The 27,401-nt window shown below is 36.8% G+C and overlaps 3 protein-coding genes, 1 non-coding gene and 1 pseudogene across 6 annotated transcripts in view; 2 read left to right on the plus strand and 3 right to left on the minus strand.

The window, feature by feature from the left end:
• The window catches only part of LOC124384578 (zinc finger protein 850-like), a 1,373,244-nt gene that overhangs the window by 362,707 nt on the left and 983,136 nt on the right, over window positions 1-27,401 (minus strand). The gene's annotated exons all lie outside the window — the stretch shown is intronic.
• Window positions 1-27,401, plus strand: part of LOC124384668 — a 920,651-nt pseudogene that overhangs the window by 352,905 nt on the left and 540,345 nt on the right.
• Window positions 1,396-4,944, minus strand: LOC124384591 (serine/threonine-protein kinase pim-1-like). The gene is given in 10 exon segments (XM_046847572.1): window positions 1,396-1,512; window positions 1,616-1,711; window positions 2,000-2,176; window positions 2,267-2,307; window positions 2,309-2,637; window positions 2,809-2,859; window positions 3,212-3,306; window positions 3,393-3,599; window positions 3,823-4,008; window positions 4,448-4,944. Coding segments are annotated over 10 exon segments (1,335 nt in total). The 5' UTR covers window positions 4,575-4,944; the 3' UTR covers window positions 1,396-1,486.
• Window positions 8,614-8,686, plus strand: trnav-uac. Its single transcript has one exon. It is a non-coding gene; the product is annotated as a tRNA-Val (tRNA).
• Window positions 20,275-26,635, minus strand: LOC124384653 (eukaryotic translation initiation factor 4 gamma 3-like). Of its 3 annotated transcripts, none has more exons than XM_046847694.1 (6): window positions 26,555-26,635; window positions 23,649-23,714; window positions 21,573-21,684; window positions 21,341-21,441; window positions 20,989-21,211; window positions 20,275-20,374 (listed from the first exon to the last, which is right to left on the minus strand). In XM_046847694.1, the coding sequence occupies exons 1-5, from the start codon at window positions 26,591-26,593 to the stop codon at window positions 21,185-21,187; spliced, it is 345 nt and encodes a 114-aa protein (XP_046703650.1). In that variant the 5' UTR covers window positions 26,594-26,635; the 3' UTR covers window positions 20,275-20,374; window positions 20,989-21,184. The 3 variants fall into 3 exon arrangements, 2 of the variants coding, with proteins under 2 accessions (XP_046703650.1, XP_046703649.1); XM_046847693.1 differs by having other exon boundaries at window positions 21,341-21,453; window positions 26,555-26,630; XR_006925439.1 differs by lacking the exons at window positions 21,573-21,684; window positions 26,555-26,635 and adding an exon at window positions 26,418-26,446 and having other exon boundaries at window positions 21,341-21,418.

Here is a 27,401-nt window from a genome sequence, read left to right on the forward strand (position 1 = left end):
TGCCCTCTAAACCTAATAACTGGTTGGTTTTCAAACCACAGTGAGAGCCATTATTCACAAATGGCAAAAACATGAAATAGTGGAGAACCTTTACAGGAGTGGCCGGTTGACCAAAATTACCCCAAGAGCACAGAGACCACTCATCCAAAAGGTCACAAAAGATCTGAATAAATGCTTGAACATCAACTGATTGTTATATCTGCTATCTGCCAAAGAAGGTCAATTATTTAATATTTTAAATAAATAAAAGTGAGTGTGCAGTTTGTAACCATGGTTTTAAATGTTTAGTGTTTTTGTAATGTTTTAGATGTGGATAAAGGCTGAAATGCTGATTGGTTGCCATTTTTGGTAGCCGATGAAGGTAAATGTGGTTAAGGTAATCAAATGAAATGGGGCACTTGGTAATTGTGTTTAAGAAAATGTTTATTGTTGTCAGGATCTCCTGGGCACACTGCACTTCCGGTTTCGCGGCGCGCTTCTCCGGTTCCGCGGTGAGCACTTCCGGTCGTGACCATCTTGCCGTTTTTCCGCGCCTCCGGTGTATATAAGGACAATCAAGAGTTTAGCTCCTGGCCAGATTATCTTACCGGCTTTCTAGCCCCTGAGATTATTCTTGCCATCCTGCCTGCTTTAGTTCCTGTTTCTGATCCTGATCATCCTGCCTGTTCTGGATCCTGTCCTTGACCTCTGTTCCGCCCTGCCTCTGGTTTTGAAGTTTGGACTGTTTTGGTTTATGTTTTGCTCTGCCCTGTATTGTACTGTTTTGCGGTTTCTGGATTTTTGGACTGTTTTGGACTTTGGTTTTGTCTTCTCCTGCATTGCCCTGTTTGCCTGTTTTGACCCTGGATTGTTTTGGATTCTGTTTTTGCCTTTGCCCCTTGCTTTAATTATCAAATTCAGTTTTTTCCCCATAACCTTGTGTGCATCCTGCATTTGGGTCCTCCCATCCAGTCACTCTGCACCTACCGTTGCACCCGTGCTCGCTGACAAGTGTCTGAATAAAGAATATGATGTATTGTAATTTTTGTTTTTCTGTTTTAGATTTAAGTCAATTGCTGTTTCTCCCATGTCGTTTTTTTTTTTTGGTCCCCGGTCTCAGGAGTGTGCTGCATGGTGATTTTGTTTTATTTAAAAAAAAGAATTTATATCCTTTATGATGCACAATTGATATACATTCCTGTTACGTTTCCCCTTTGACCTCTAAGCTAAGGGGTGTTTTGTTTACTTCCCGTGCACTGCAAAAATATAGTGATAGTGACAATACAGTGACTTTCCTTTTAATTGGTCCAAACAATCATCTTTAACTCTGATTATCTCCACTTTTATTGCTTATTGTTTTATTAAGTAAGCATGATTAACAAAAATGATTGCAATATAAACTGACTCCAGTCGAAATCAATTTACAATTACATTTTTTATTTTTGATGTATTTTGTACAAAAGCACAAATATATTTGTAGGTTTCAGATGTATTTGATGGCAGGTGTCTATCCAGTAGTTTGTAGTGCAGATCCTAAATCACAAAAAAACAAAACAATTAGAGAAAAAATTACTTCATGAATTATAGGGTTCCTCTGTCTGTTTAAAAATAAAGAGAGAAAGAACAGCACAAATACCTCTAAAGTGAAACCATGGGTGATGCTCTATCTGCTCCAGGCTCGGACGGCCTGCTGGTTTGGTGCACAAACACCAACGGATCAGATGCATGCATTCTGTTAAACAATACACAGATACAGAAATCAGTAAAACATAGAGAAAAGAATAGAAACTTCACCTAATAAAGATCATGCTGTATAATATTTAATCTCTTAAAAACAGTTATGCATAATATATAAAACTTTGAAATAAATATCATTGATTGCATATTAAATTATTCACACTTATAGCTGTTATAAGATCAAACAAATAAATGCTTCTTTCTCTGTTCAAGTAAATGTACAATAGAAACTTCAGCCTGCTTTGACTTATTCCATAACTTATCAGTCTTTGCAGTTTCTTACCTTCAGAATGCCTTCTGGAGAAACGCACATGACCATGTTTCACGTCCTTCCTGGTGTTGAAAGGCAGAGAGCCACACACCAGTCTGTACAGTGTCACACCCACAGACCAGACAGTCGCTGGTTCTGCCAAATACTTTTTCTTTTTAAACCACTCAGGAGGAGCGTAGCTGGGTGTGCCTGTTAATGACATTCCAGTTAGTAAAAGAAGCACACATCTCATTGCCATGCAAAACTCAGATACGTTTTCAGAGCTTTCAGATAATATACCTGTAAATTCTTTGTACTTGTCCTTGATCAAGTCTCCGCACCAAGTCAATCAGCTTAACCTTAAGAGTGTTTGTCTGAACCATGATGTTTTCTGGCTTGACGTCACGATGCAGAATTCCCCGGCTCTTGCAATGCTTCAGCGCATCTATCAGCTGAACCATCACTAAACGAGTCACAGTCTCAGGCAAGCAGCTGCCATACCTACTGCAGAACTGGTGGAGGTTTTCACATGGTTCGGGTCGTTCCAGAACTATGTAGTAGCACTTTGGCTGTTCATACCACTCCAGAATCCGCAGGATGTTTAAACAGTATGGTTCTTTATTGACGATGGACATCAAAGCTACCTCAGTGGGCAGGAAACCATGTCCAGGCTGTAGAAAAGAACGAGTGCTACATATTATAACCCCAAACTGCTTATAAAAGTGTTCTGAATAACGTGATTATTATTATTATTATTATTATTATTATTATTATTATTATTATTATAGTATAGGATATTGGTTATTGTTTTATGTACATTAAGACATGCAGAAGAAACTTACGATTTCCAGTTTTTCAGGTGCTTTACGTTTGGAGATGTACTTGATTGCAACCTAAAAAAATACAAATGTGTTTTGTGAAATTAGATGAAATTATTCACATAAATGATCTAAAACGTATTTTTTATTTGGCCTTAGATGTTATATAATTTTAGCTGATCATAAAAGTGTAGTAATCACTTCTGCAGTTTTATTGAAAATCCTACATTGAGCCATGATGCCATGATGCTTATAACAATCAGCCTCTTTCTAAAGTCACAATCACGTATCAGTGAACACTGCCATTCCTGATCTTATGATTAAATATTCAGCATGATCACTAAAACAGGCTTCCCAATGTGTATATTAAATTAAAACATATAATGAAGTCAGAGATATAGAATAAAACAAGAGAAAAAAGACTTACTGGCAATCCATCTGCTTTACGTACACCAGCATACACAGAGCCAAATCCTCCTTTGCCCAGCAGTTCTCTCGTCTCATAAACCTCCAACAAATGTGCTGTGAAAAAACATCCAAAGATGAGTGTCTAATTCACATAACCAGTCCTACTGCTGTTCATCCACTTCAACTTTCTTCTGCCTTACCAATGCCTAAATGTTTAGGAGGTAGTTTATTTGTGTTGGAGACGTCAGTTTTCTCTTCTATTATCTGTTTTTTCTGTCTCTTCTGATGAGGCTCATATTCATTGGGCAGGTTATCAGGTTTCCTTTTGCCCCTGAATGATGACTTGGGCTGATCATGTGCCCTCTTCTTTATGTTCCAGCATCCAGTGTGCTGGTTGATGTATAAAACTAAATAAAGAAAGGGATAAGAATTATAATTTTTGCATAAATAATGTGGTGATAATGCAGCAACACACACACACACACACACACACACACACACACACACACACACACACACACACACACACACAAAGTGTATATGAATACAGAGGTGTTTCTAATGAAGGGGACAGTGAGGGTACATCACATTCACAAACCCTTGGACAAGTTTGCATGTATTTTTTTTTACCTAGTTTAGTTTTGTTGGAGACGTCCGTTTTCTCTTCTATTATCTGTTTTTTCTGTCTCTTCTGATGAGGCTCATATTCATTGGGCAGGTTATCAGATTTCCTTTTGCCCCTGAATGATGATTTGGGCTGATCATGTGCCCTGTCCTTTATGTTCCAGCATCCAGTGTGCTGGTTGATGTATAAAACTAAATAAAGAAAGGGATAAGAATTATAATTTTGCATAAATAATGCTGTAATAATGCAGCAACACACACACACACACACACACACACACACACACACACACACAGTAAATGAATGTAGGTCTTCCTAGTAAATTGAGTGCACATCACATTTGCCCAATGTAGCTGCCATTTTGTTTACAGACTATTTTCAGAATCTTTGTGTTGGTTCCTTGGACTTTTTATTTTCCAAGACTGAACTCAGAAATAAATTTAGATCAGTGAGATTTAAGATACAGAGGTTTGATCTGAAGTGTCCCACTTTGCCAGTATTTATACTAATTGGGTAGAGTTTATTCTGGTGACATGAGGCATACATTTCTTTTTAACTTTCCATTACGGTCAGGAACTGGACATTGAGTCCGTTTTAAACAAGGATGTTATGTAGTGTTTAGCGTCTTACATTTTTTGTGAAACATTCCAGCAGATGGCGCTTTATTCTCGGTTTTATTTCCTTCTTGCCCAAAATAACGCATCCAGCAGATATCGCTGTCCAGCAGTGAAAAGACGTCGCGTATCCATGGCAACATTTGATATTGATGACGAAACAGTATGTGTACAGTTTTGTCTCCAGGTAACGCCTCTGTTTAGTTTACATCTGAGGGGTTCCACTACCACTGCCCTGTATTTACACATTTATATATTCAATCAAGACAGAAGAAGAATGTGATATAAATATACACAGTACTCTGCATAAATAAAGAATAAATAAAAAAGAGTCCAAATTAATAAAAGTCTAAATTAATAATTTTGTGTGACCACATTTTCTCTGCAAATCAGCATTAATTCTTCTAGGTATACTTGCACACACACTTTTAAAAGTTCTGGACAGGTAGTTTGTTTCAAACATCTTGAAGACCTAACCACAGATCTAGATCTACATGTAGATCTTTTCTGTATCTGCAAAGAGTTTCTCCAAGTCGGGTTTAAATTGATCACCTGAAATCCAAACATCCCGATTGCCATTCTAAATATGAGAAGAACGCGGCGCAGAAAAGTAAAGTCAATCCGAGCATGCGCACTCTGTCTGTAGAGGACGTTTTTGAAAAGGCAGGAAAGTTTTCCAGTGATGGTGCCAAGGCAAAAGGCATAACACAAAAAATTATGGATTTCATTGCCATTTAAATTGAATTTTCATTTCGGTGCATCCCTAAAATATTATCGTTGGTGTGGCCCTCTGACACAATTCAGGTTTCTCATGTGGCCCCTTGTAAAAATTCATTGCCCACCCCTGCTGTATATTCATCTCACGCACATGCGCATTTGACGAAAAAAACTTATTGAACTCGAGCGAAGTGAACACGCACATAAAAAAAACACCCCCCACAAAGTCTCTGTTTTCTACCCTGAAACACGTGAAATCAAAGCATCGATCTGTTCTGACTGACACCCACGTGAAAGAATCCGCGATGCGCTTTGGGAAGAAAAGAGCAGACGTTGAAAGACTGCCGGTGGGAAGACACGTACCGAGATACACATGAGCGATAACAACGACCGCCGTGAACCAACATATACCAACAATAACGGACAGTGAGAGTGTGGAAGTTTAAATAGGAGCTGGTGATGATGATAAACGAGCACCATATGTGCGCAATTGAAGCGGAGCTTCAGAGAAAGCGGCCGAGAAAACACCTGACACGCTGAAGGGGGCCGAAGGGGGCGTGGCAGGTGGATTCCTGACAGATAAACATGTACTGTATGTATTTTTATAGCATGCCTTCATCGAACAAATCGCGGCAACGCTGTTGTGTAAAAAAACCCTTCAAAACACGTGCATGCACATTCTCATTTATTAACGCACATCATGTACATAAAGAAATTTCAAGCACATTAATATATTGCCACTATATTGATTTTTGTTTATCTCGATCATCGGTTACCTCGATGCTTTCTGGCGACCCCCTAGGACATCGACATAACCGGGTTCCACTGTATTATTTTTATTATTATTATTATTATTATTATTATTATTATTATTAATCATCATTATTAAAGTTTTTGGGGGTTTATGAATGTTCCTTGCTTTGACGAGGATGTGTTGATTATATAACACCCAAATAACATTGTTTAATCAAACCAAATATTGGAAATTTAATAATTTTATCTCTTTGGGTTTCATAAATATGTAAATCTGCATATAATAATAATAAAATTAAATGAAGACCTTTATGTACTAAAGCACCTCAGTGCAATAAAGTATTACATTCTAAAGTCCAGCAAACACGACATGGGAGTCAATTCCTTGTAGCATTTTCTTGAACTTGGTTTGCAGGAGAAAATCTGGTTTTGTTGAAATAACAGGTTAACAGATGATAACTGGATAAATAACTAATGAATAAACTCAGCCTGGCTTCCACTATTTCCTATAACTTCATGGTGTGACTGATCAACTTTATTCCCCTGTAGTTCTCCTTTTCTCCTTCCTTAGTGTCCAACTTCTCTTACAGCTTTAACGGTCATCACATCTCCTTTACTCGCAGGAGGTCCTGGATTCGACCCCCAGTGGAGCAATGCCCTTGAGCCTTTTGGAATTCCTATTGTCCATTTTTGTTGCAAGCACAATGCAGAAACACCAAAAGTTGTTTATTTTTTTCAAGGATTTAGTAACAATTTGTGACAAATACATGAAGCTCATTCATGTTTGCTAGCTGCATGGTTCCACTGGGGTCGCAGAAGGACCTGTAAAGCAGATGTGATGACCACTACCCTATGGATCCACACAATCACCTGCACCTGCATATGTTTCCAGATTGCAACTTTTCAGCTTTGACTCCACTGACTCCACGACCCTGCTTCAGTGAAGAAAGGCCTGAGAGACATGGTGCAGTCATAAAACCTGGAGCTTAACACGCTCAAAACAGTGGAGATAATTGTGGATTTTAGGTGAAACCCCCTGCTCTCCCCCTACTCACCATCATTAACAGCACTATGGCAGCAGTGGAGTCATTCAGGTTCCTGGGCACCACCATCTCTCAGGGCATGTAGTGGGACAATCACATCGACTCCATTGTTAAAAAGGCTTAACAGAGGATGTACTTCCTTCACCAGCTTAGAAAGTTCAACAGGAGTTGCTTTAATAACTGTCTGGTTCTGCTCAGCTGTAAAATCAGACATCAGAGGACTACAGAGGACAGTTTAGACGGCTGCAGTGATTATCGGTGTCCTCCTGCCACTTTTCAAAAACTGTATACATCCAGAGTGAGAAAAAGAGAAAATTGTGTTTACACTACACAATGGAACCAGTTAAGGGACCCTAATGGTGGAATTTATTTCCCGCTAGCAGGATACGGTTTATTTTATATTTACTTTCATTGTGTTTTTTATTTAAAAATCTTGGCCACCTAGCACATGGGACTCAGCTTTTGTCTCTCTCCTTACAGTTTTACGGCCACTTTTGTGTGTGAAGCAGAGGTGATCACAACCACGCTATGGTTTTTAAAAGAAGAAGAAACACACTCTTACATTATATTTGTTTTATACATGATTCCACTGGGAATCAAACCCAGAACCTCCTGCATGTAAAGCAGAAGTGATGAATTATTACACGGAACCTGTTTTTTTGTTTTTTGCATTAAGTGCATTAAGATGCTGGAGATCTTTCACTCGGTGGTCATGAGCCTACTGTGTGTGGTCTTCTGAGGAAGCAGCATTTTACTCAGTAATGTCAGCAGCAGTAATAAACTCATTTGCATCGCTAAAACTATTATTGGGCAAAACCTTTAATTTATATTTTTCCAGTTAGATTTTGAGAGATGTTTATCTTTATGCACATTGGACATAATCCTTCTCAGCAACAGGTTCCATAGTGTAGTGGTCATCACGCCTGCTTTACACGCAGAATGCTTTGGTTCGAACCCCAGTAGAACCATGCACTTAATTCTGATTCTACTTCTGGAATGCTGTTACAAGCGCAATGCAGAAAAATGCCAACTTGTTTTTATTTGCAGAATTGTGTTCAAATTTTAGGGAATATCTTCGCTTTCTTAACATAACTGTTCACAAAAATATAAACCTCATTCATGTTTGCCAGCTGCATGGTTCCACTGGGAGTTGAGCTCAGGAGTTTCTGCATGTAAAACAGATGTGATGACCACTACATTATGGAACCATACAGTCAACTAAACAGCATGAATGAGCAGAAATATCGATTCAGGCAAAATGTTCTCCAGATTGCAACTATACAGCTTCGAAAAACTTGTTTCCAAATGTACCCTCAGCTTTCTGTTCTCGGTTGACAGGATCCAAGTTCTTTTCAAATTCTGTAGTACATGATTAATTCAGTAATATGAGGAAGATTAATCCTTATTATTGATTCTCATAGAGTGGCTAAGAGGAGCTACTCTAAAAAGCTGTAAAATCAGTTTTCAGCCAACGACCCTGCTTCAGTGAAGAAAGACCTGAGAGACATGGTGCAGTCATAAAAACCTGGAGCTTAACACGCTCAAAACAGTGGAGATGATTGTGACATTTGAGTCAGTGAATTTTCTAAGTTGAATTAATATTTTCCCAGTTAAATTTTGAGAGATATGTTTCTATTTATGCACATTGGACATCAACCTCTCGGCAGCAGGTTCCATAGTGTAGTGGTCATCACGTCTGCTTTACACGCAGAAGGTCCTGGGTTCGAGCCCCAGTGGAGCCATGCCCTTGAGTCTCTGATTCTATATGCTTTTAGTGCATTGCGGTTACAGGGCCCATGCGCACGATGAACATCAGGTGAGGGTCTCTGCCCGAGATGGTTCCTCCATATGAAGAAGGACATGGGTGAGATGCAACCTCCCTGTACTCATTAAAAACTGGATATGCTGAGAGAGCTTGATGTGGTCCTTCATAGGAAGAAAGTGTGAATGACATTGTAAGAGAGGGACAGACGGGTCGACCTGTTAAGACAGATGTAGTGTCATAGAAGCTTCTGTAGTTGGTCACGCCCAAAGCGATTCCTGTAGTGAAACACAGAGCAACGTTCGAAAAGAAACTCATTTGATTGGCTAAAACTATTATTGGGCAAAACATAGGGACATTTGAGTGAGTTCTCTAAGTTTAATTCACATGGTTCCACTGAGATTTTGAGAAATGTTCCTATACTACAGCATTTTAAGGTAAATATTTACATCCTGGATTCTTAATAATACAAGTGTGAACTCAATCTGAATCTGATTTCGATAAGCTCACATCTTCAATGTTTCTTAATAATGTTAATCAATAGTAAATCATACCACATTTTATAGAGCTTGCTGTGAGTTATGTGGCTACTGCTTTGTAGCATTTCTCAGTCATGGCAGGATGAAGAGATTGGCCTTAGAGAGAAGGGTAGCACCTGCCTAGTTCAAACCCAGTCCTTCATTGTCAACCCAGTTAAATGCTCACTTGTCTTTGAAACATGAAAACATCAGTGCATTTATTTACTTCATTGCTGTTTTCCTTTTCAGTTACTTGAAAGAGAAGCAAAATGACGAAACCTAAATTTTAAGGTAAAGTATACTGTTTTTACTTAAGTGTACTTTAAATTCATCATTGTGTTCATATTGTTTGTAATTATATGTTGCTGTTTGTAATGAGATGTTGCTGTCGGTATTTAAAACATACTTCGAATCTCATTTACAACATAACTAATATTTTCCTACAGATTCTACAGTGAAGGTGTTGAGCAACAGCAATGGTGAGTGTCTGTGTTCTTTGTTTTAACACTACTCCAGTGACGGGCCGTGCATTTGGTACCTGCGCCTTCAGTGTGGACTTACCTGATTTAATTCACCTAATACCACCACTATCATGTCGACATTATAGAAACCATCAATACTATACAAAAACACAATATAACAATGAGTGGCATTACAGAGAGAGAGGCATTTTGCATATGGAGGGTGAATACCATTTTACTAAAGCAAGCTTCAAACCTTTACACTACAACCGCAACTGTGCCATCTATATCATGTGGAGCAGTTTAGAATCAATATTTGTCTAATAACATGACAAAAACATTTAAAAATGTAAATGAAATACAACTTACTCTCCAGAGATGCATACTCATAATGCATACTCATAATTTGCAACGCTCCTGTGGTATCAGTGGTATTGCTCGTCTTCACTGGTCTGGAAGTGGTGAACAAACCCTTTCCCGGGCTGAGACAAGCTAACTAGCTTTAGGGTTGGGCTACCTGGCTTTTCTAGATGTCTAGCTTTTCTTGAAAATGGATTTTTAACAACGTCCGAGACCAAATCAGTTTCTCTTCCTACATCAGTCTAACTGATGTATTAATGTGTCTGGATCGCTACAGACATGTTTTGCCAGTCCAACTTGGCTGTAACAGTTTCGCTCTGACGAACCAATCAGAGGACAGAAAAATGCTGATGCTAGTCTGGGCCAGCTAGCTGGTCTTGTGAGGCGAATTTGAAATCTGATTGGTTAAAGAAACAGATCCATTGCTAAAATAGTCTAAGGTACATCGCCAGCACAACTGATTCTGAAGACCCTGGGCAGATTAGATTGACATGGCAGCAAAAAGAAAAAAGAATCTAACATTCACATACTGGAAGCAGTGCAGCCAAGAAAAACTCACAATTTCATCGAACAAATATTGGAATTTAGGTTGTAATTGTAGATCAGTGCTTCTGATAATGTTTAGGCCAGCAGAGAAGAACTTGCTGGCCCTGATGGCCCACCACTGCACTACTCTGATTTAGAACTACTACTTTATTTAGAATGATCATACTTTAAATATTCCAGAAGAACAACCAGGAGAGTAAGGTACAACCATTGTAGATTATTTTTATCCTGGCTGATAAAACATTTAAATTGTTTAATATAAATACATTTCCAAATACTCTATTATACATTTGCAGCACTGTGGAGTAAGGCTAGCTGGTCGACTTTGGCTTCAGAGTTAGTGGGCGATTTGGTTGGCAAAAAACTGCTTGTGCCATGCTCCACAAGGTGGAATTTATTTTATGATGCTGTGGCGAGAATAGTTGAAATACTCATGACTGACTTGAGTACCATCTCTAATCATTTAGAGCTAAAATGTATTGGTGAGAGGGAGTTTCAGTTTCTGAGGGAATACTGTGCCATCATAAAGCCTCTCACAGTTGCTCTGGATATCCTTCAATAGCCCTCCTGGATAGCCGTCCTGCCCACAATAGAAGTTTTGATGTTGAAGCTACTGGAGATAAAAGAAGGCCTGATTATTGCAACTGGCCCACCTGATGCCATAGTTCAGGTAAGAAACATTTATCAATATTCAAATGAAGTTTATAGATGTAAACATTAATATTTTTAGCTGAGCAAGCACCAATATAGCGTAAGAAATGGAAAGAGTGTAAAGTGCAGAAACAATTTTTTTGATTCTATTCACACACTGTACTGCACCTACCCACTGGATGAAAAATAAACAGTAATAATACCATAATTCCTTTTTTGCAAAAATAAAGTTTTAGTTTTGTCCAATCAGTTGCACGTATATTTTTAGTTTCTTAATGTGTGTGTTTTTGTGATGTTTAAATTATTTTATAACTCATATCTATAGGTCAAAAATCACAGTGGTGTACAGCTTTCATAGAATGTACATAGAGGGAATCTTTCACTCATTCTTAAATCTGTGTCACTGTGGGTTTTTTTTTTTTCTGCAGGCAATCAAAACACGATTTGCATCCGTTTTGGAAAGCAACAATGCAATACTGGCAGCTTTCTCATTTCTTATGTTTAAACTGTGATGGTTGAGAGACCAGAGGAAGAAAGAGATGGTCAAAGGAATGCTCACAGCAGAGTGTCACAAGCTCATCCCTCACCCTGGCCCTGTTCAGCAAGCAGCCACGATGCCTGTGTCTCAGACAACACCAGACTCAAGCTCCTTCAATGTGCAGGACTTTTATGTTTTGAGGAGGCTGATGATACCTTCAGCACTGTGGAAACTGAAGTAATGACCTACTTGAGAACAACCGATACAATTTCCCACAATAAAGGAAATTTCTCTGAAGAAATGCAGCTACTCCATTAAGTGCACCTGTTGAGAGACTTTTCAGCCTGGGAAGTCTGGTACTGTCTCCAAAGAGGAACAAGCTGTCTGACCAAAGGTTTGAGAGACTTCTTCTCATGCGGTACAACCACTGGTTTGGAGGGACATTAAAAAGGACATTAATAACTAAAAAGTTACTTTTAAGAGTAACACATTACTTTTTGGTGTAAATAATCAACAAAGTAATTGAGTTACTTTTTGAATGAAGTAACGAGTAACTGTAACTAGTCACTATTTCTTAGTAACCAGCACAACACTGTCTGGCACAGTCGTGCAGGTGCTTTCATGACTGATCTTCTTAGGGGCTAAAAAATGCGATTCTGCAAGTCTCAGCCCCGTAACACGAAAGGAAAGTGTTTTTTCAAACCGTTCCTCACAGAACACGCACATCAAAAGTCATGACATGCAGATTACTCGGTCATACCCTGCAAATTTATATGGACGCAGGTGGGAATCTCATAAAAAATATTACTCACAAATTATTCTTTTTGGTTGAGCATTTTAGTCGCAGTCTGGACCCCTGTATAAGAATGTATGATGTATGGAAGAGATTAACAGCAGCATAATTCAGAGAAAGAAAATTAAAAGCATTTAAAGAGGACTGAGGTGAACCCCTCAAACTGACCCAGAAACAGAGAAGGAACTTTCTGACCACCTGCTGGTTTTTCCACAAACAGAACAAAAGTGTCTTTAAAAGTAATATTTATAAGGAGACACGACTGTTTTATGTTGTAGATGTTTTTCTGAAACTGTGGAATCGAGTCATTTCCTGGTGAATCAATCGATTCAGACTTTATTGAATTAATTCCAGTGAACTGACTCAGTGACTTAAACTGAATCTAAGGAGTCAAAATTACAGAACCAAATCTTTTTTAACTGAATTGATTGAATTATTAAAATAAATCTATTAAATGACATTGTTATTTTCTAATGTTTTGAATTCAAAGATTTATTTCTGATGTTTTTAACATAACTGAGGTGGTCAGAAGTTATATTTGAGCAGTAGATGTTATAAGGCTGCATTCAAACTAAACTTTTTGCAGCAATCGATAGTTTTGATCAGTTTAACTTCTGTTCATGTTCAAATGATTTCAATCAGAACCTTTATTTTATTATCATTTACTTTTGTCACATTTTCCCAACATTTCATCATGTGGATTTTAATTCTTAGTTACGATTTAAATGAAGTCCAACACTTTAATAAAAGACACAAAACACACAATATTAAAATATAAAAATTTGTATTAAATATTACAATAAACTTTGATGTGTTTTGTACTTTATTATATGTATGGCATGGCTAAATCTAAACCTGCCCAGAGCTTTGTAGATTGTTGCTCTCCGTGCTGCCATTTCCTGTTCTTCGTGAATTATTGAGGAATCTGGTTTTAAAGCGAGTGATGTTTTGTTTGGTCTTTAGTTTTTTTCTTCAATTCACTCACAAATTCCAAAATGTCCTCCAGCTGAACAACAAGTTCCTCCAGTTGCGCTTGTTCTCTCATCAAATTATTTCTCTTGTGCTCTGCCCTCTTTTTCTCTTCCTCACAGTGGTTGAGGGAATCCTGGAGCTTCCTGGTGGTTTGGAGGTGTGAGGTGGTCATTTCCTCCAGGTCTTGTTTGGCCTTCTCTTTTTCTTTCCTGAGTTTATTTTGCTCAGAAAGCAAAGTGGCCTCTTGCAGAGCAAGACGTGTCTCCAGTTGGTCTCGGTCTCTCATTAAATTATTGTTCTCTTTCTCACAGAGATTTAATGAATCCTGAAGCTCTCTGATGGCCTGGAGTGGTATATTGTTCCTCTCCTCCATGTCTAGTATGGCCTTCTTTTCTTTCTCTCTTTTCAAAGTGACCTCGAGCTGAGCAACATGTTCCAGCAGTCGCTTTTGTTTTCTCGTGCAGATCTCTCTCTCACGTTCTACAGATTTCTCGTAGAGTTTCAGGAAAGACTGGAGCTCAGTGATGTACTGGAGCTGTGTGTCATTTCTACGATTTATGTCCTGTTCCCGCTGCTTTCGCTCAGAAGCCAAAGTAGCCTCCAGCTTTTGCACCGTCTGTAGCAGAATGGCTTTCTCTTCTTTCTCTTCTGCTATCTTCTCTTTCATCTGATTAATAAATGCATTTAAGTCTTTTACTACCTTCTCCATGTGTTTCAGCTTCTCCTTCATTTCAGCAATCTGTTTAGTTTTCCTCTTTTCTTTGGTTTGATAAATCTCTCCAAATCTTCTGAAGAGCAACATGTTTACGTCTCTTTACTCACACGCACAAACCTCGGAAATGAGAGAAACAGAGACGCATTCTGATTTACATAAAAGTTTCCTTACTGTGACATCACACAGAGATGCTCCGTCCCCCCGGTTTCTCTCTCTCTCACCCAGTAAACTGGGTCTGTACTGTATTTGTAATGTTTTTGCATTAATGTAATAATATCTGATAGCCATTAGAGGGCACTCTCGTGCTGCATGTGGGTGTGTTTGCAGTGTGCAGAGTAAACGAGTAAAAAACGCTGTGCAGTCATGTCTCCGGTTCTTTCTGCGCATGCTCCGAACTTAACGGGAAAATATGTGTTTTATAGCATAATGATGCAAACATGACACTATTTACATTCATCACATTACTGTGCTGGAAAACAATAAAAATTAAAGCTGCAAGCAGCGATGAACGGGCCCTCGCACCCGGGCTCACCGCCACCTGTTGGCCTGAGGAAAACAGTGAACAGTGGGCGAGGTGCATGTAAGCGAGTAAAGACAGGAGAATTATAGCACAGTCATTTCAAAGTGCCACACTTCCTGCTGCCAGTAGGACCGTAAATGTATATTGTCATAAATATTGTCATCAGTCCAGGACTTTTATCAAACATGTTAAGTTTGGAGCTGATCGGTCATTGTATGCCTGAGTTCCAAACAACTTTCTGTTTTGTGATGTAATCGCAAACATCAGCACTTAGCCAACTGTTGCACGGTTGAACGTGTTTATAGCATGTTTGGTATTGCGTGGCATGTTGAAATGTGTTTCTGAGAGTGAAGTACAGTGTAAAATATAACATTTCTTTTTGCCAGCAGGTGGCGCTATAACTAATACTGAATATGGGCATGTAGATCTGTTCAGATCAGGAGTCGTATCAAACATGAGAAGTTTGGGGCAGATTGGACATTGTATGTCTGAGTTATAGCAACTTACTTTTTGATGGCAAAACATCAAAATTTGTCAGGCCGCCACGGACACACCCTTTAATGAAAACTCAAGATCTTTGCAGTTTAACATTTAGATTGTGCAGAACAAATTTGGTAAACATCTCTAGGAGGAGTTTGTTAAAATACAACATCTAAAAATGGCAAAAATTACAAAAAAATTGCTGATAAAAGAAAAAATACCAGACTTCCTGTTCGGATTTGGATTTCGTACCTAGAGACCTTTTGTAGGTATTAGTGTGTTACGTGTGTACCGATTTTCATACGTGTACATGAAACATAGCTTGAGGCACACACCGTTAAAAGTGTATAGGTGGCGCTGTTGAGCCATTTTGCCACATCCCCTTCAGAAAAACACTAATTTAAACAGGCAAAGTCCAATCTGCACCAGATTGGACTTTGCATAGGTGGCGCTATTGAGCCATTTTGCCACATCCACTTAAAAAAAACATATCATACCTAAAGTTTTACTATTTCTGATGTGTGTGTAAGTTTTGTGAATTTTTGAGCAATTTAAAAAAATAATAATAATAAAGAAACAGAACAATTATAATAGATGTGTTGAGTGTTTTTTAAACAAGTGAAAGTTTGGTGCAGATTGGACTTTGCATGTTTAAAAACTAAAATGAATTCAATTAAATTGTATTATTATATTATTATATTATTAAGGGTCAAAAATTGCAACAATGTTTATAATCTGCAAAAACTACAGCCATGTAAATGATTGTGTGGGGAAACTCACCAAACCCTGTCTTTATAGTTACAGCAGCCCCTGAAACCACAAACTCACACAAATAGACTGGCAGTAACTAGTAATTCAGACTCAATTCAAATTCAGTATCAAAATGTACTTTGTTTTATTGATGTTAAGAAGATAGTACAGAATGCTACATTATAGCTTTTATTAACATTTTATTGCTGTAGTTGTTTATGTATCTAAAGCAGGATTTGTTTAAATAAATATGTATTAAAATGAAGTACATTTAAAAAAATTATTAGACATGATTAGACAGATTATGAATCTTTGTGTTAATGCACAATCTTTAGTCACAGTTTTACACTTTGAGCTAAAAATATTCCTTGTGGTGGGTAAATTCTTTTGTAGGACAAGTTTTTAATCGCCCTCGGCTGTGCACCAAAAGGTTTCAAGATAATCAAACAGCATGATCAGGAATTGAGAGATCTGAAGCTTGGAGACCTGATCCTGGTCAAAAGAGCGAGCAGCAGTGGGGGATCAAGCCTCGGATATTACCATGCTGGTGTTTACTGCTGTGAAGTGGTCAAGGACATCATCCATTTCAGACGTAAGTCTCCATGTAATGTTCAATATAAATGACACAACAATTTAATATTTATTTAACTTAATATATGGGTGTATACATTACAGCATCTCAGTCTAATCATAAAATCACAATGTAGAGATTATTGCCTATGTACTGAATTCCATGTTTATGTGTCCATTTAACACTTAACTGCTTCTGTCTATCTCAGCCCTCTTTATTTCTGTAGCATCACAATAAACATAGAAAAACAAAAAAACTATTTATAATACTATATAACATTAAATATCATATCTTTTTTTTTCAGCAAAACCACACAAATGTCCCACCCAGTCCCTTGTTGGTCATGGAGAAGTGGGAAAATTAGATCTGGAGGTGTTTTGTGAAGACGACCAGTTTGTGGTCTACAGGAAGGAGAATGGGATTCGGGTAACTTTTTCGAAAAAAGTGTGTCTTGTGAAGAGAAGAAGACCTGTACACAACATACTGGAATACAATTGTATCCATTTTGCAATGGAGCTGCTGGAGATCGAACCAGAGGTAATACATTTATTTGTAGCTTCACCAAAAATAAAAAATAAAATAAAAACTAACTGTAAGCACTATTCTAATGATCGTAAGACATTGTATTAAGAAGGTTGAGAACAACAGAATGAAACTGTTAATTGTCTACATATAATATAATAAAAAAAAATATATATATATATATATATATATATATATATATATATATATATATATATATATTCAGTGGAACCCAGTTATGTCGCCGGCCTAGGGGACTCCAAAAAGCATCGAGATAACAGATGACCTGGCGATATGGCGGCAATATATTAACGTGCTTAAAATGTCTTTATGTACATGATGTGCGTTATTAAATGAGAATGTACATGCACGTGTTTTTGGAGGTTTTTTTACACAACAGCGTTGCCGCGATTTGTTTGATTGGTCATGCAGATCGAGATAACCTGTAATGCGGATAAGGAGGCGGAAGCCGAAGTAAACGCAAAGTTTATTATATTCATTATTTATTATATTATATTTATTATACTTGTAGCGAAGCAGTAATATCCAGTGGTGCGTTCCTGGAGAGCGGTCCACGAAGTTCTGTGAAAGCAGAGACAGTTCATGTAGAGAATCCACGGATCCACGCAATGGAAAGCGCAGCGCTGGGCAGCAACGGATAAACGTGGTGCAGACAGCGTGAACATGGAAAACAGCAGGATCGGGGTAATCCGGGGTGCCGTTGAGAGAATGCGAGAAGAAGGGTACGTAGCGGGATACGAATACGCGATTACACAGACCGCCATGAACCAACACATACGATCATGCACAAACAATAACGGACCACAAGTGTGTGGAGGTGAGGGGCTTAAATAGGAGATGGGATGAGTGAGTGAATAAGAGTCAGGTGTGTGTAATCAGCATGACTGCGACGAGCTCACCCGTACGGGAGAAGAAGCAGGGTGCTTCGGGGAATGCCGCCGCCGAAGGGGGCGTGGCAGGGGGATTCCTGACATAACTGACGTTAAGTGGCATATTTGCCCCCCTTGTGCTCGAGATATTAGGGTTCGGCGACATCAAAAAATCTACATAACCGATTAAAAAATGCTAAGACAAAGCGAGAATTTGGCGGTTCCACTTCAAAAACGTCGACTTAATAGGGTTGTCGAGTTCACCGAGGTCGAGATAACCGGGTTCCACTGTATGTGCACTGTATGTATAAGTTAATAAACCTGTGTTAGTACATTTTATTTATTTATATGTTTGCTATCAGTATGGTTTCTTATGAAATGTATGTGTTTTCTTATATAGACCATAAAGGAATTCATTAAAAGAATTTTGGATATAACTGACAACTAATCAACAGAAATGTAAGTAGGTTGTAGTGCAGTGACTCTGCTGTCCACATACTGAGGAAAATGTTTTATTAATATATTTAAATATCTTTAAAAAGTATTTTCTTTTTGTATTTGTTTTTAGGGAGATGTCACCATAAAATCCTTAATGCTCGTATTTAAGAGTTTGCTGGGAAAAAACATTGTTTCTTCTGAAAGATGATCAAATCATTTTTTTTTTCATTTAATATATTAATAAATGTTCATTTGTTAATTTTAAATAAAATCAGTTAATTATTTGTGTTTTTGTCAGCAGTCATTGCCCAAATCTATTTAGTAATATGATGTCACTTCTTACTTGATTTCTACAACATGATCAGCAACAATGCATTCAGGGATGTAAAAGAGGCAGCAGTACTTCATTGCATTTCTCAGTCAGGAATGGAGGAATAAAGATTTTGGATTTAGAAGGTTTGGCCTGATGCAGTCACATCAGGTGGACTTTTGTGAAGGGTTTCCACTGGGTGGGGAATCCACTGCCTTCCATGTCAACCCAATCAAATGTTCCAGTTCACAAGTTCTTTGCACATAATAGAGTTCAAATATGTATCAATAAATATTGTTTGTTATTTCACAATTTTTTTTTTTTTTTCCATTAGTTTTCATTATCTTTCACCAACATCACTGTATTGTCTATTGAGGTGAGGGGGTTGAATATTGCTGATTGCAAGTGTATATGTAGATGGAGTCACTTGGTAATTGTAATTGGGAAAAAAGGGGAGAAAAGGACCACCTGGGGAAAAAAAGGCCAATGAAGAGCAAGAGCCTGACCAGAGCAGGCGGAGCCTACAGTTCAAAAGCAGCCACCTAAAGTGACCACTGTTTGCTAGTGTAAATTAACAATAGATTAAATGAAAAGGGGTATAAGTTATCATGATAAATTATATATCATTCTAAAGGTCTAAGCCTCAAGCATCGATTTTAGATCACTGTTTTTCAATGGAATGAATTTCCTATTTGTGTAAACAGTACACACAAACAACATGCATAAAAAAACTGTACTTACACTATAATTGTAATAACTATTATAATAATTACAGTGGAACCCGGTTATCTCGCCCTCGGTTACCTCGAAAACCCTATTAAGTCGACATTTTTGAAGTGGAACCGCCAAATTCTCGCTTTTTCTAAGCATTTTTTATCGGTTATGTCGACTTTTTCTATGTCGCCGAACCCTGATATCTCGAGCACAAGGGGGGAAAAATTTGCCATTTAACGTCGGTTATCTCGGTGCAGCCGCAGAAGAACTCGCGAAAGTGCCGGTGGGAAGACACGTACCGGGATACACATGAGCGATAACAACGACCGCCGTGAACCAACATATACCAACAATAACGGACAGTGAGAGTGTGGAAGTTTAAATAGGAGCTGGTGATGATGATAAACGAGCACCATATGTGCGCGATGAAGCCGGGAGCTTCAGAGAAAGCGGCCGAGAAAGCACCTGACGTAACCGGGTTCCACTGTATTAGGTCACACGCTAGATAAGATGTATTAGATCCATCACTCCATTATTAATTGGTCTCACACTCTATGCTTACTTCTATTTTAACCCATTAACAAACATACATGTCACATAACACAAAAATACTTTTATTTATTTATATATTGTCAGGGATCCCCCTGCCACGCCTCACTCGGTAGCGGTCACGCTGCCTCATTATCCAGTGCCTGCCTTGATTGCCGTCAGCTGTGGCTCATTAAGGATAAGACTATATAAACTCACGTTCTCGAGACACAGGCTGTCGGTATTTGAATGTCATGGAATGTTCATCCTCAGAGCTGGGCTCGGGTTCGTTCTTCGGAGGCTCGGCTTCCTGCGCTTCGATCTCATCTGCTGGTGTTTCTGCTTAAGTCAGATGCTCCACAATCACAGGAGACACACTGGAATTCTCGACTGTGGTTGAGACTGGCTCAAGGTCAAAGTCAGACTGCTGGAAAGCGAGCTCTGGCTTATCCTAACACACAAACACACCCAATTAATAATAAAACACCAGGATTACTGTGAATTTGTAGTGTAAATGTAGGTTTCCCACATTCACCGAAGTGAACGACAGCATTTATATCTTTATATATAGTTATTTGAAGAAATACTCCAGTGTTGCACCTCAGTTTATATCTACAGTATTTGTAGTCCATGTGCAATAACTACAACCAAGAGCTAACATGCCTCCTAGTTTATTGAGACGAGCAGAAAACTTTACTCATGACTTGAGTACAATGAAAGTCAAAGGGCAGTTGTGGGGAAAAGGAGGATTATGTGAGATTTTATATTTTATACGCCATTACCAAAAGATAATATTGCATATTGAAATTTAAAGATGTCGAATTCTTTTATTTGTAGAAAACGTATTTAAAAAGTACGGGTCTTATTTCTAAAAGTACGGATTTGTTCTTTCAGGCTACTTTTGTATTCAACACGTTTAACATGCACAACAGTTTAACAATTTGCAATACGTCTTAATTAAAACATGTTGGAAAATGCTGGACTACATGTTTAATTTAGTCACATTGTAGAAGATTTTGACCGATTAAAATCCAGTGCAGGGACAGCGACGAGCCCTAAACTCACCTCTCTGAGCGATTGGGAGTCGTCAGGACGAGGAGCCGTGTCTGTTTCGGCTCATCGATGGTGAATAGAGCAGAAGCTGGAACCTCTGGGGGCACGTGCACAGGCTCTGTTTTATCTGGCTTTGGTGTGACGGCTTGTGCAGGACCGGGCTCAGCTGAAGAGGTAGACTTTTCAGCGCCATCTAATGCAGCAGATTTTACTGAATAACTCTCAAGCTGTTCATCTGTAGACAACAGAGACAGTAGTATTTAAATCACAGACTAGACGAGTCAAAAATCTAAAAATAATAATAATTGAGGCTCATATACTCAGTAAATGCACCAGTACTGAAACAAAGAGTAAACACACGCACCGTTTTCCTCTTCCTCTTGGTAGATGGATGTTGCTGCAGTGGAGGGACCATTGGGAATGGAGTCTGGTTGTACACGGCCTGATCATTATAGTAGAACATCCCTGCAGCCGACACTAATAAGAACAGTATCAGTTTCAAAATAAAGACCAACATGTAAGCTGTGAGGATCATAACATCCTACAAGAAAACCAGCCTTTTTGTAAGGATGACTGGAAAGGCATGATGAACTTACCATTTGTTGGGGTAGTAGGTCCAGGGAGTAGAGTGTAGCATGTATTGGATCCTGTGGGATGGACTGAGTACTGCTGAGGAGGCACCACATGTACTGGAGCACTGTAATAATACTGTAACACAAACAACATATACGTTTAGCATAAAATCACAAAATGCTAAAGCTATTTGAAGGTTAACGTAAACAGTATTTGAAACCTGCAGCTATAAAAGGACACACAGGGACAAATTCAAAGCACCAGGGTACACACATGACCCCTGACCTTTCCCACAACTACATCGAACAATTTGCAACGTCTTAATTAAAACATGTTGGAAAATGCTGGACTACATGTTTAATTTAGTCACATTGTAGAAGATTTTGACCAATTAAAATCCAGTGCAGGGACAGCGACGAGCCCTAAACTCACCTCTCTGAGCGATTGGGAGTCGTCAGGACGAGGAGCCGTGTCTGTTTCGGCTCATCGATGGTGAATAGAGCAGAAGCTGGAACCTCTGGGGGCACGTGCACAGGCTCTGTTTTATCTGGCTTTGGTGTGACGGCTTGTGCAGGACCGGGCTCAGCTGAAGAGGTAGACTTTTCAGCGCCATCTAATGCAGCAGATTTTACTGAATAACTCTCAAGCTGTTCATCTGTAGACAACAGAGACAGTAGTATTTAAATCACAGACTAGACGAGTCAAAATCTAAAATAATAATAATAATAATAATAATAATAATAATAATAATAATAATAATAATAATAATAATAATAATAATAATAATAATAATAATAATAATAATAATAATAATAATAATAATAATAATAATAATAATAATAATAATAATAATAATAATAATAATAATAATAATAATAATAATAATAATAATAATAATAATAATAATAATAATAATAATAATAATAATAATAATAATAATAATAATAATAATAATAATAATAATAATAATAATAATAATAATAATAATAATAATAATAATAATAATAATAATAATAATAATAATAATAATAATAATAATAATAATAATAATAATAATAATAATAATAATAATAATAATAATAATAATAATAATAATAATAATAATAATAATAATAATAATAATAATAATAATAATAATAATAATAATAATAATAATAATAATAATAATAATAATAATAATAATAATAATAATAATAATAATAATAATAATAATAATAATAATAATAATAATAATAATAATAATAATAATAATAATAATAATAATAATAATAATAATAATAATAATAATAATAATAATAATAATAATAATAATAATAATAATAATAATAATAATAATAATAATAATAATAATAATAATAATAATAATAATAATAATAATAATAATAATAATAATAATAATAATAATAATAATAATAATAATAATAATAATAATAATAATAATAATAATAATAATAATAATAATAATAATAATAATAATAATAATAATAATAATAATAATAATAATAATAATAATAATAATAATAATAATAATAATAATAATAATAATAATAATAATAATAATAATAATAATAATAATAATAATAATAATAATAATAATAATAATAATAATAATAATAATAATAATAATAATAATAATAATAATAATAATAATAATAATAATAATAATAATAATAATAATAATAATAATAATAATAATAATAATAATAATAATAATAATTGAGGCTCATATACTCAGTAAATGCACCAGTACTGAAACAAAGAGTAAACACACGCACCGTTTTCCTCTTCCTCTTGGTAGATGGATGTTGCTGCAGTGGATGGACATTTTGACAATCTGATTTTAGTAGTCAGTTATGTTTTATAGATCGTTCTGAACCATAATCAGGTCCCCAATAATATCACAGATTGGATACCACTTTTCATTCATTCCTCTTCATTTAGTTCCTTAAAGACAGAGTAAGTGATCAAGGGTTTACAAAATGAGGCCGTTTGGCTGCCGTAAGTAAAATCTAAATGAACAGTGTGTTTAGGTGATGAGGAAGTGATGGGCTTTAGTTTATTCTGTGTGAAAAACAGTGTGTGTTTGAACTGTACATTACCAGCATTTGTTCTTCTGGAGAACTCGCAGTCATGTTCACCACCACAGGAACGTAGGTCACCCAATACTGTTGATTAGAACAACATGAAAATGTCTGTCACTACATTTGACATCATATTTAATGTTCTCTCTGATACTTGCTCAATACAGATCTACAACATATACAGAATATATATTTGTCAATATTTAGTGTAATTGAAGAAATGAGGATGGATATTTCTGTATGTTGTTGCAGTTTTAAAGTGAACATTCCTACTGCAGTAAACAAAAGAGTTAATGATCCACTTCTTTCTCTTGGGAAAACCCAAAGCTTCACATCTACAGTATGTAGAGAGACGATGAGACACAAGTTGATGCTGTAGATACTGTAGATTTATTTATTTTCTCACCATCGCTGCTGATGTTCTAAGATTATTCTAACGCACTTGTTTTCACGTCTGGTCTCAACAACGGCCTTCGATTCAATAGTAGACTTACAATGTTTGCATGTTACTATGACAGCATGACATTTGACTATGACGTTTCATTGGTGGATTAAAAAGATTGTTGCACCAATCAGGGATGCTACGTCACAGAGATGGTGACGCGCGACTCTACATGAGCTCCTGTAGTGTTTCTCTGTAGAAACACACACCCGGGTTAGAGGCGAGCGCCCCCTGCCGGACTTTTGTTCGGTAAGCTTTCCAGTCTATTGATCATTGCTGTTTGTTTCTTGTCTTTTTTCTATCTTATTGTGCACAGGCCACAAATACATCGTTTTCCATGCTAAGAGCATTCTTTTATTCGTTGATCCGTTCCCTGGCATTACTCGAAGCATTAGCGCCCCCGTATGGCACTCATCAGTATTACTGATCACTGCTAGTGAGTGGAAGATGGCATCATTTCAGTGACTTGGTTCTTTAGATCATTTAAAATAACATTTAAAATAATACAAAAATACAATATAAAAATAAATAATAATAAATTGGCAATTCACACAACAAACAAATTAAATACATTTTTCACTACAAAGTCATTTCCCTAAAAACAGATCTTTCTTGCTTTGTTTGTTGCAAAGTCATCAATTACATCATCGTTGCAAATCTGACCAGCACTTGTATGGTTGATGTTTCTGACAGCGAGGCTGCTGAGGTGCTCTTGTGACATGGTGGATCTCAGGTATGATTTGATCAGTTTCAGTTTTAAAAAGCTTCTTTCTGCTTCAGCTACAGTCACTGGAAGTGTAAGACAAAGTCTTGTGAAAAAAAAGCTTGTTCACGTGAAAGAAAAGTGTTAATGTTTTTTTTTTTGTTTTAAAAGTCAAGTAAAATCTCAAACCAGAGGCAAATCTCATCTAATTGAGCCACAAGATATTTTGCATGAAAGTTGTTTTAAAAAGCTTTTCACTTTTTCTATCAGTAACTACACTAATAAAGGAGAGGTAGAGGGAAGATTTGAACAATTCATAACAGCCCCAAAATACTTATAATTCTTATTATTATCATCATCATAACTGCAGTTGGTTATAGAAACAGATGAATTGTAACTCACAGGTCACATCCTCAAGTCAGTCTCACACTGCCCTCTAGTGGCAGGGTCAGGCATGCTTTTTTGCTTAATTCTGTATAAATATTATTAATCTTTATTTGCTTAAGTTTTATTTAATTTTGATCTCTGTTTTTCTTGTTTCTTCTCCTCCTTGTATTCACTACATGGAAAATATTCAATAATAGAGATAGATTGTGATTGACTGTGATTAAAATTTTATAGTGCCTTCATCCTGTACAAACAACCGATGATCTCTATATATACAGTATATATATATATAGGAGGAGTGTGTTGAAGCCAGAAGTCTGTCCTGAAGGTGTAACAGCACTTCACTGAACTGTACACTCACCTGACACACACACTCACACACACACACACACACACACACACACACACACACACACACACACACACACACTTACATTTAAATGGCTATCTCTCTAATCACACTTAATTCCTCCAGGATTAATTACAGGTTGGTGACCTCTAACCTCTCGTGTGGTGCTGATGTTCCTCCTCAGAAGTCCGTCTGCTGTCTGAAGTCTCAGCTCCACCCTCTTCAGGTCATCAGACTTCATCAGGGCTGTCAATTAAACACAACCTATGTTTATCTACACTTATGATACCAGGACGAGAAAAAACCCCTCTGAAGATGTTCTTCTTAAAGACTGAAATCCGTATCAGAGCTCTTTTATAGAAATATATATATGACTGTATAATGCTGCTGCCATTAGGACATTATTTCACATCACATGAATCTGCTGCACTTGTGAGTGGATTTGATTTGGACTTTTCTGATAAGCGTCTCTAATAGATCAGTGTAATTATTATAATATTAACGCTTAGTGGCGTCTCACCGTCAGACAGTCTCTGTCTCTCTGAGAGACGCAGAGACACTACAATTATCTCATACATACAACTGAGCATATCATTTAAACTCACACCTAGAGGTCGACTGATACAGGATGACCAATATATGTTGCTGATTTCTTTTGTCTGATATGTTTGTCCAAATAAAATCTCTACAAATTTAAACCTATTTTGTAATGACACTGAATTGAAATGAAAAAATAAATAAAAAATCTGTGTGACATGAACTGACTCATATTTCTTTTCCACTTATTACACTATTTATAACTTTTAGAATAAACTTTAAAAACTGGACCAATTTAAAGTTTATTCACAAACTTTTACTAAACTGAGTTTATTTATATGATCATCACCATTCATTACATCACATTACCTCTGTCTTTGTCCCGCTTTTCTTCTTCTGCACTTCTTCTTCTTTTTTATTTAATTTGTATTGTTTTCCAGCACAGTAATGTAATGAATGTAAATACTGTTATGTTGCATCATTATGCTATAAAACACATATTATCCCATTAAGTTCGGAGCATGCGCAGAAAGAACCGGAGACATGACTGCACAGCGTTTTTTACTCGTTTACTCTGCACACTGCAAACACACCCACATGCAGCACGAGAGTGCCCTCTAATGGCTATCAGATATTATTACATTAATGCAATGTTACCAATGTCACTACGACCATTATTAATTTAGGGGCTTCAGGAAAGTCTTCAAAGAAACAAAACAATACCACAGACTTAAAATACACTGTATAGAAAGAAATACAAAACCAAGAACAACACACATTTTGCTTCTTTGTATTATTGTCTGAATCATTTTTAGTAGATATGTAATGAAATGTCAATATAATCTCACCTTCTTTAAGAAGTCTGTAGGCGAGGGCATGAGCTTTATGAGAGTCTTCTCACTGTTCACATAAGGCTACATAAACCCGACAGAGAGACTGCAGGAGTTCATGTCTCATAGACTGTTTCTTTGCCTCGATCTTGTCCAAAATCACAGACAGAAACGTCTCTGCTAAGGACTAAAAAGGATGAAAGAAAAGGATCATCCAGTATCCAACTAAATCAAACATGTATTCAAATCATGTATATAAAACAAATATTAAGGAGTTAAGACTTGACTGTAGACCAGGTTTAGGAAAACTATTAGACTTTGTTTAAACCAAAGCCTGGAGTAAACGTTTTTACACCACAAACCATATCTACTGTTCATTTTAACAACATCAGGGCACTGAATTCACTTTTACAAATGAGAAAACTCAAATCCACAGCTAAACAATAAAGTTGTTTGAATTTTGTGCACACTAAATAAAACAGAAGATAATAACTGACCTTGTTTACACAAAACACAGATGTGA

The sequence above is a fragment of the Silurus meridionalis genome, chromosome 4 (genome assembly GCF_014805685.1).
Source record: "Silurus meridionalis isolate SWU-2019-XX chromosome 4, ASM1480568v1, whole genome shotgun sequence".
NCBI classification, from domain to species: Eukaryota; Metazoa; Chordata; class Actinopteri; order Siluriformes; family Siluridae; genus Silurus; species Silurus meridionalis.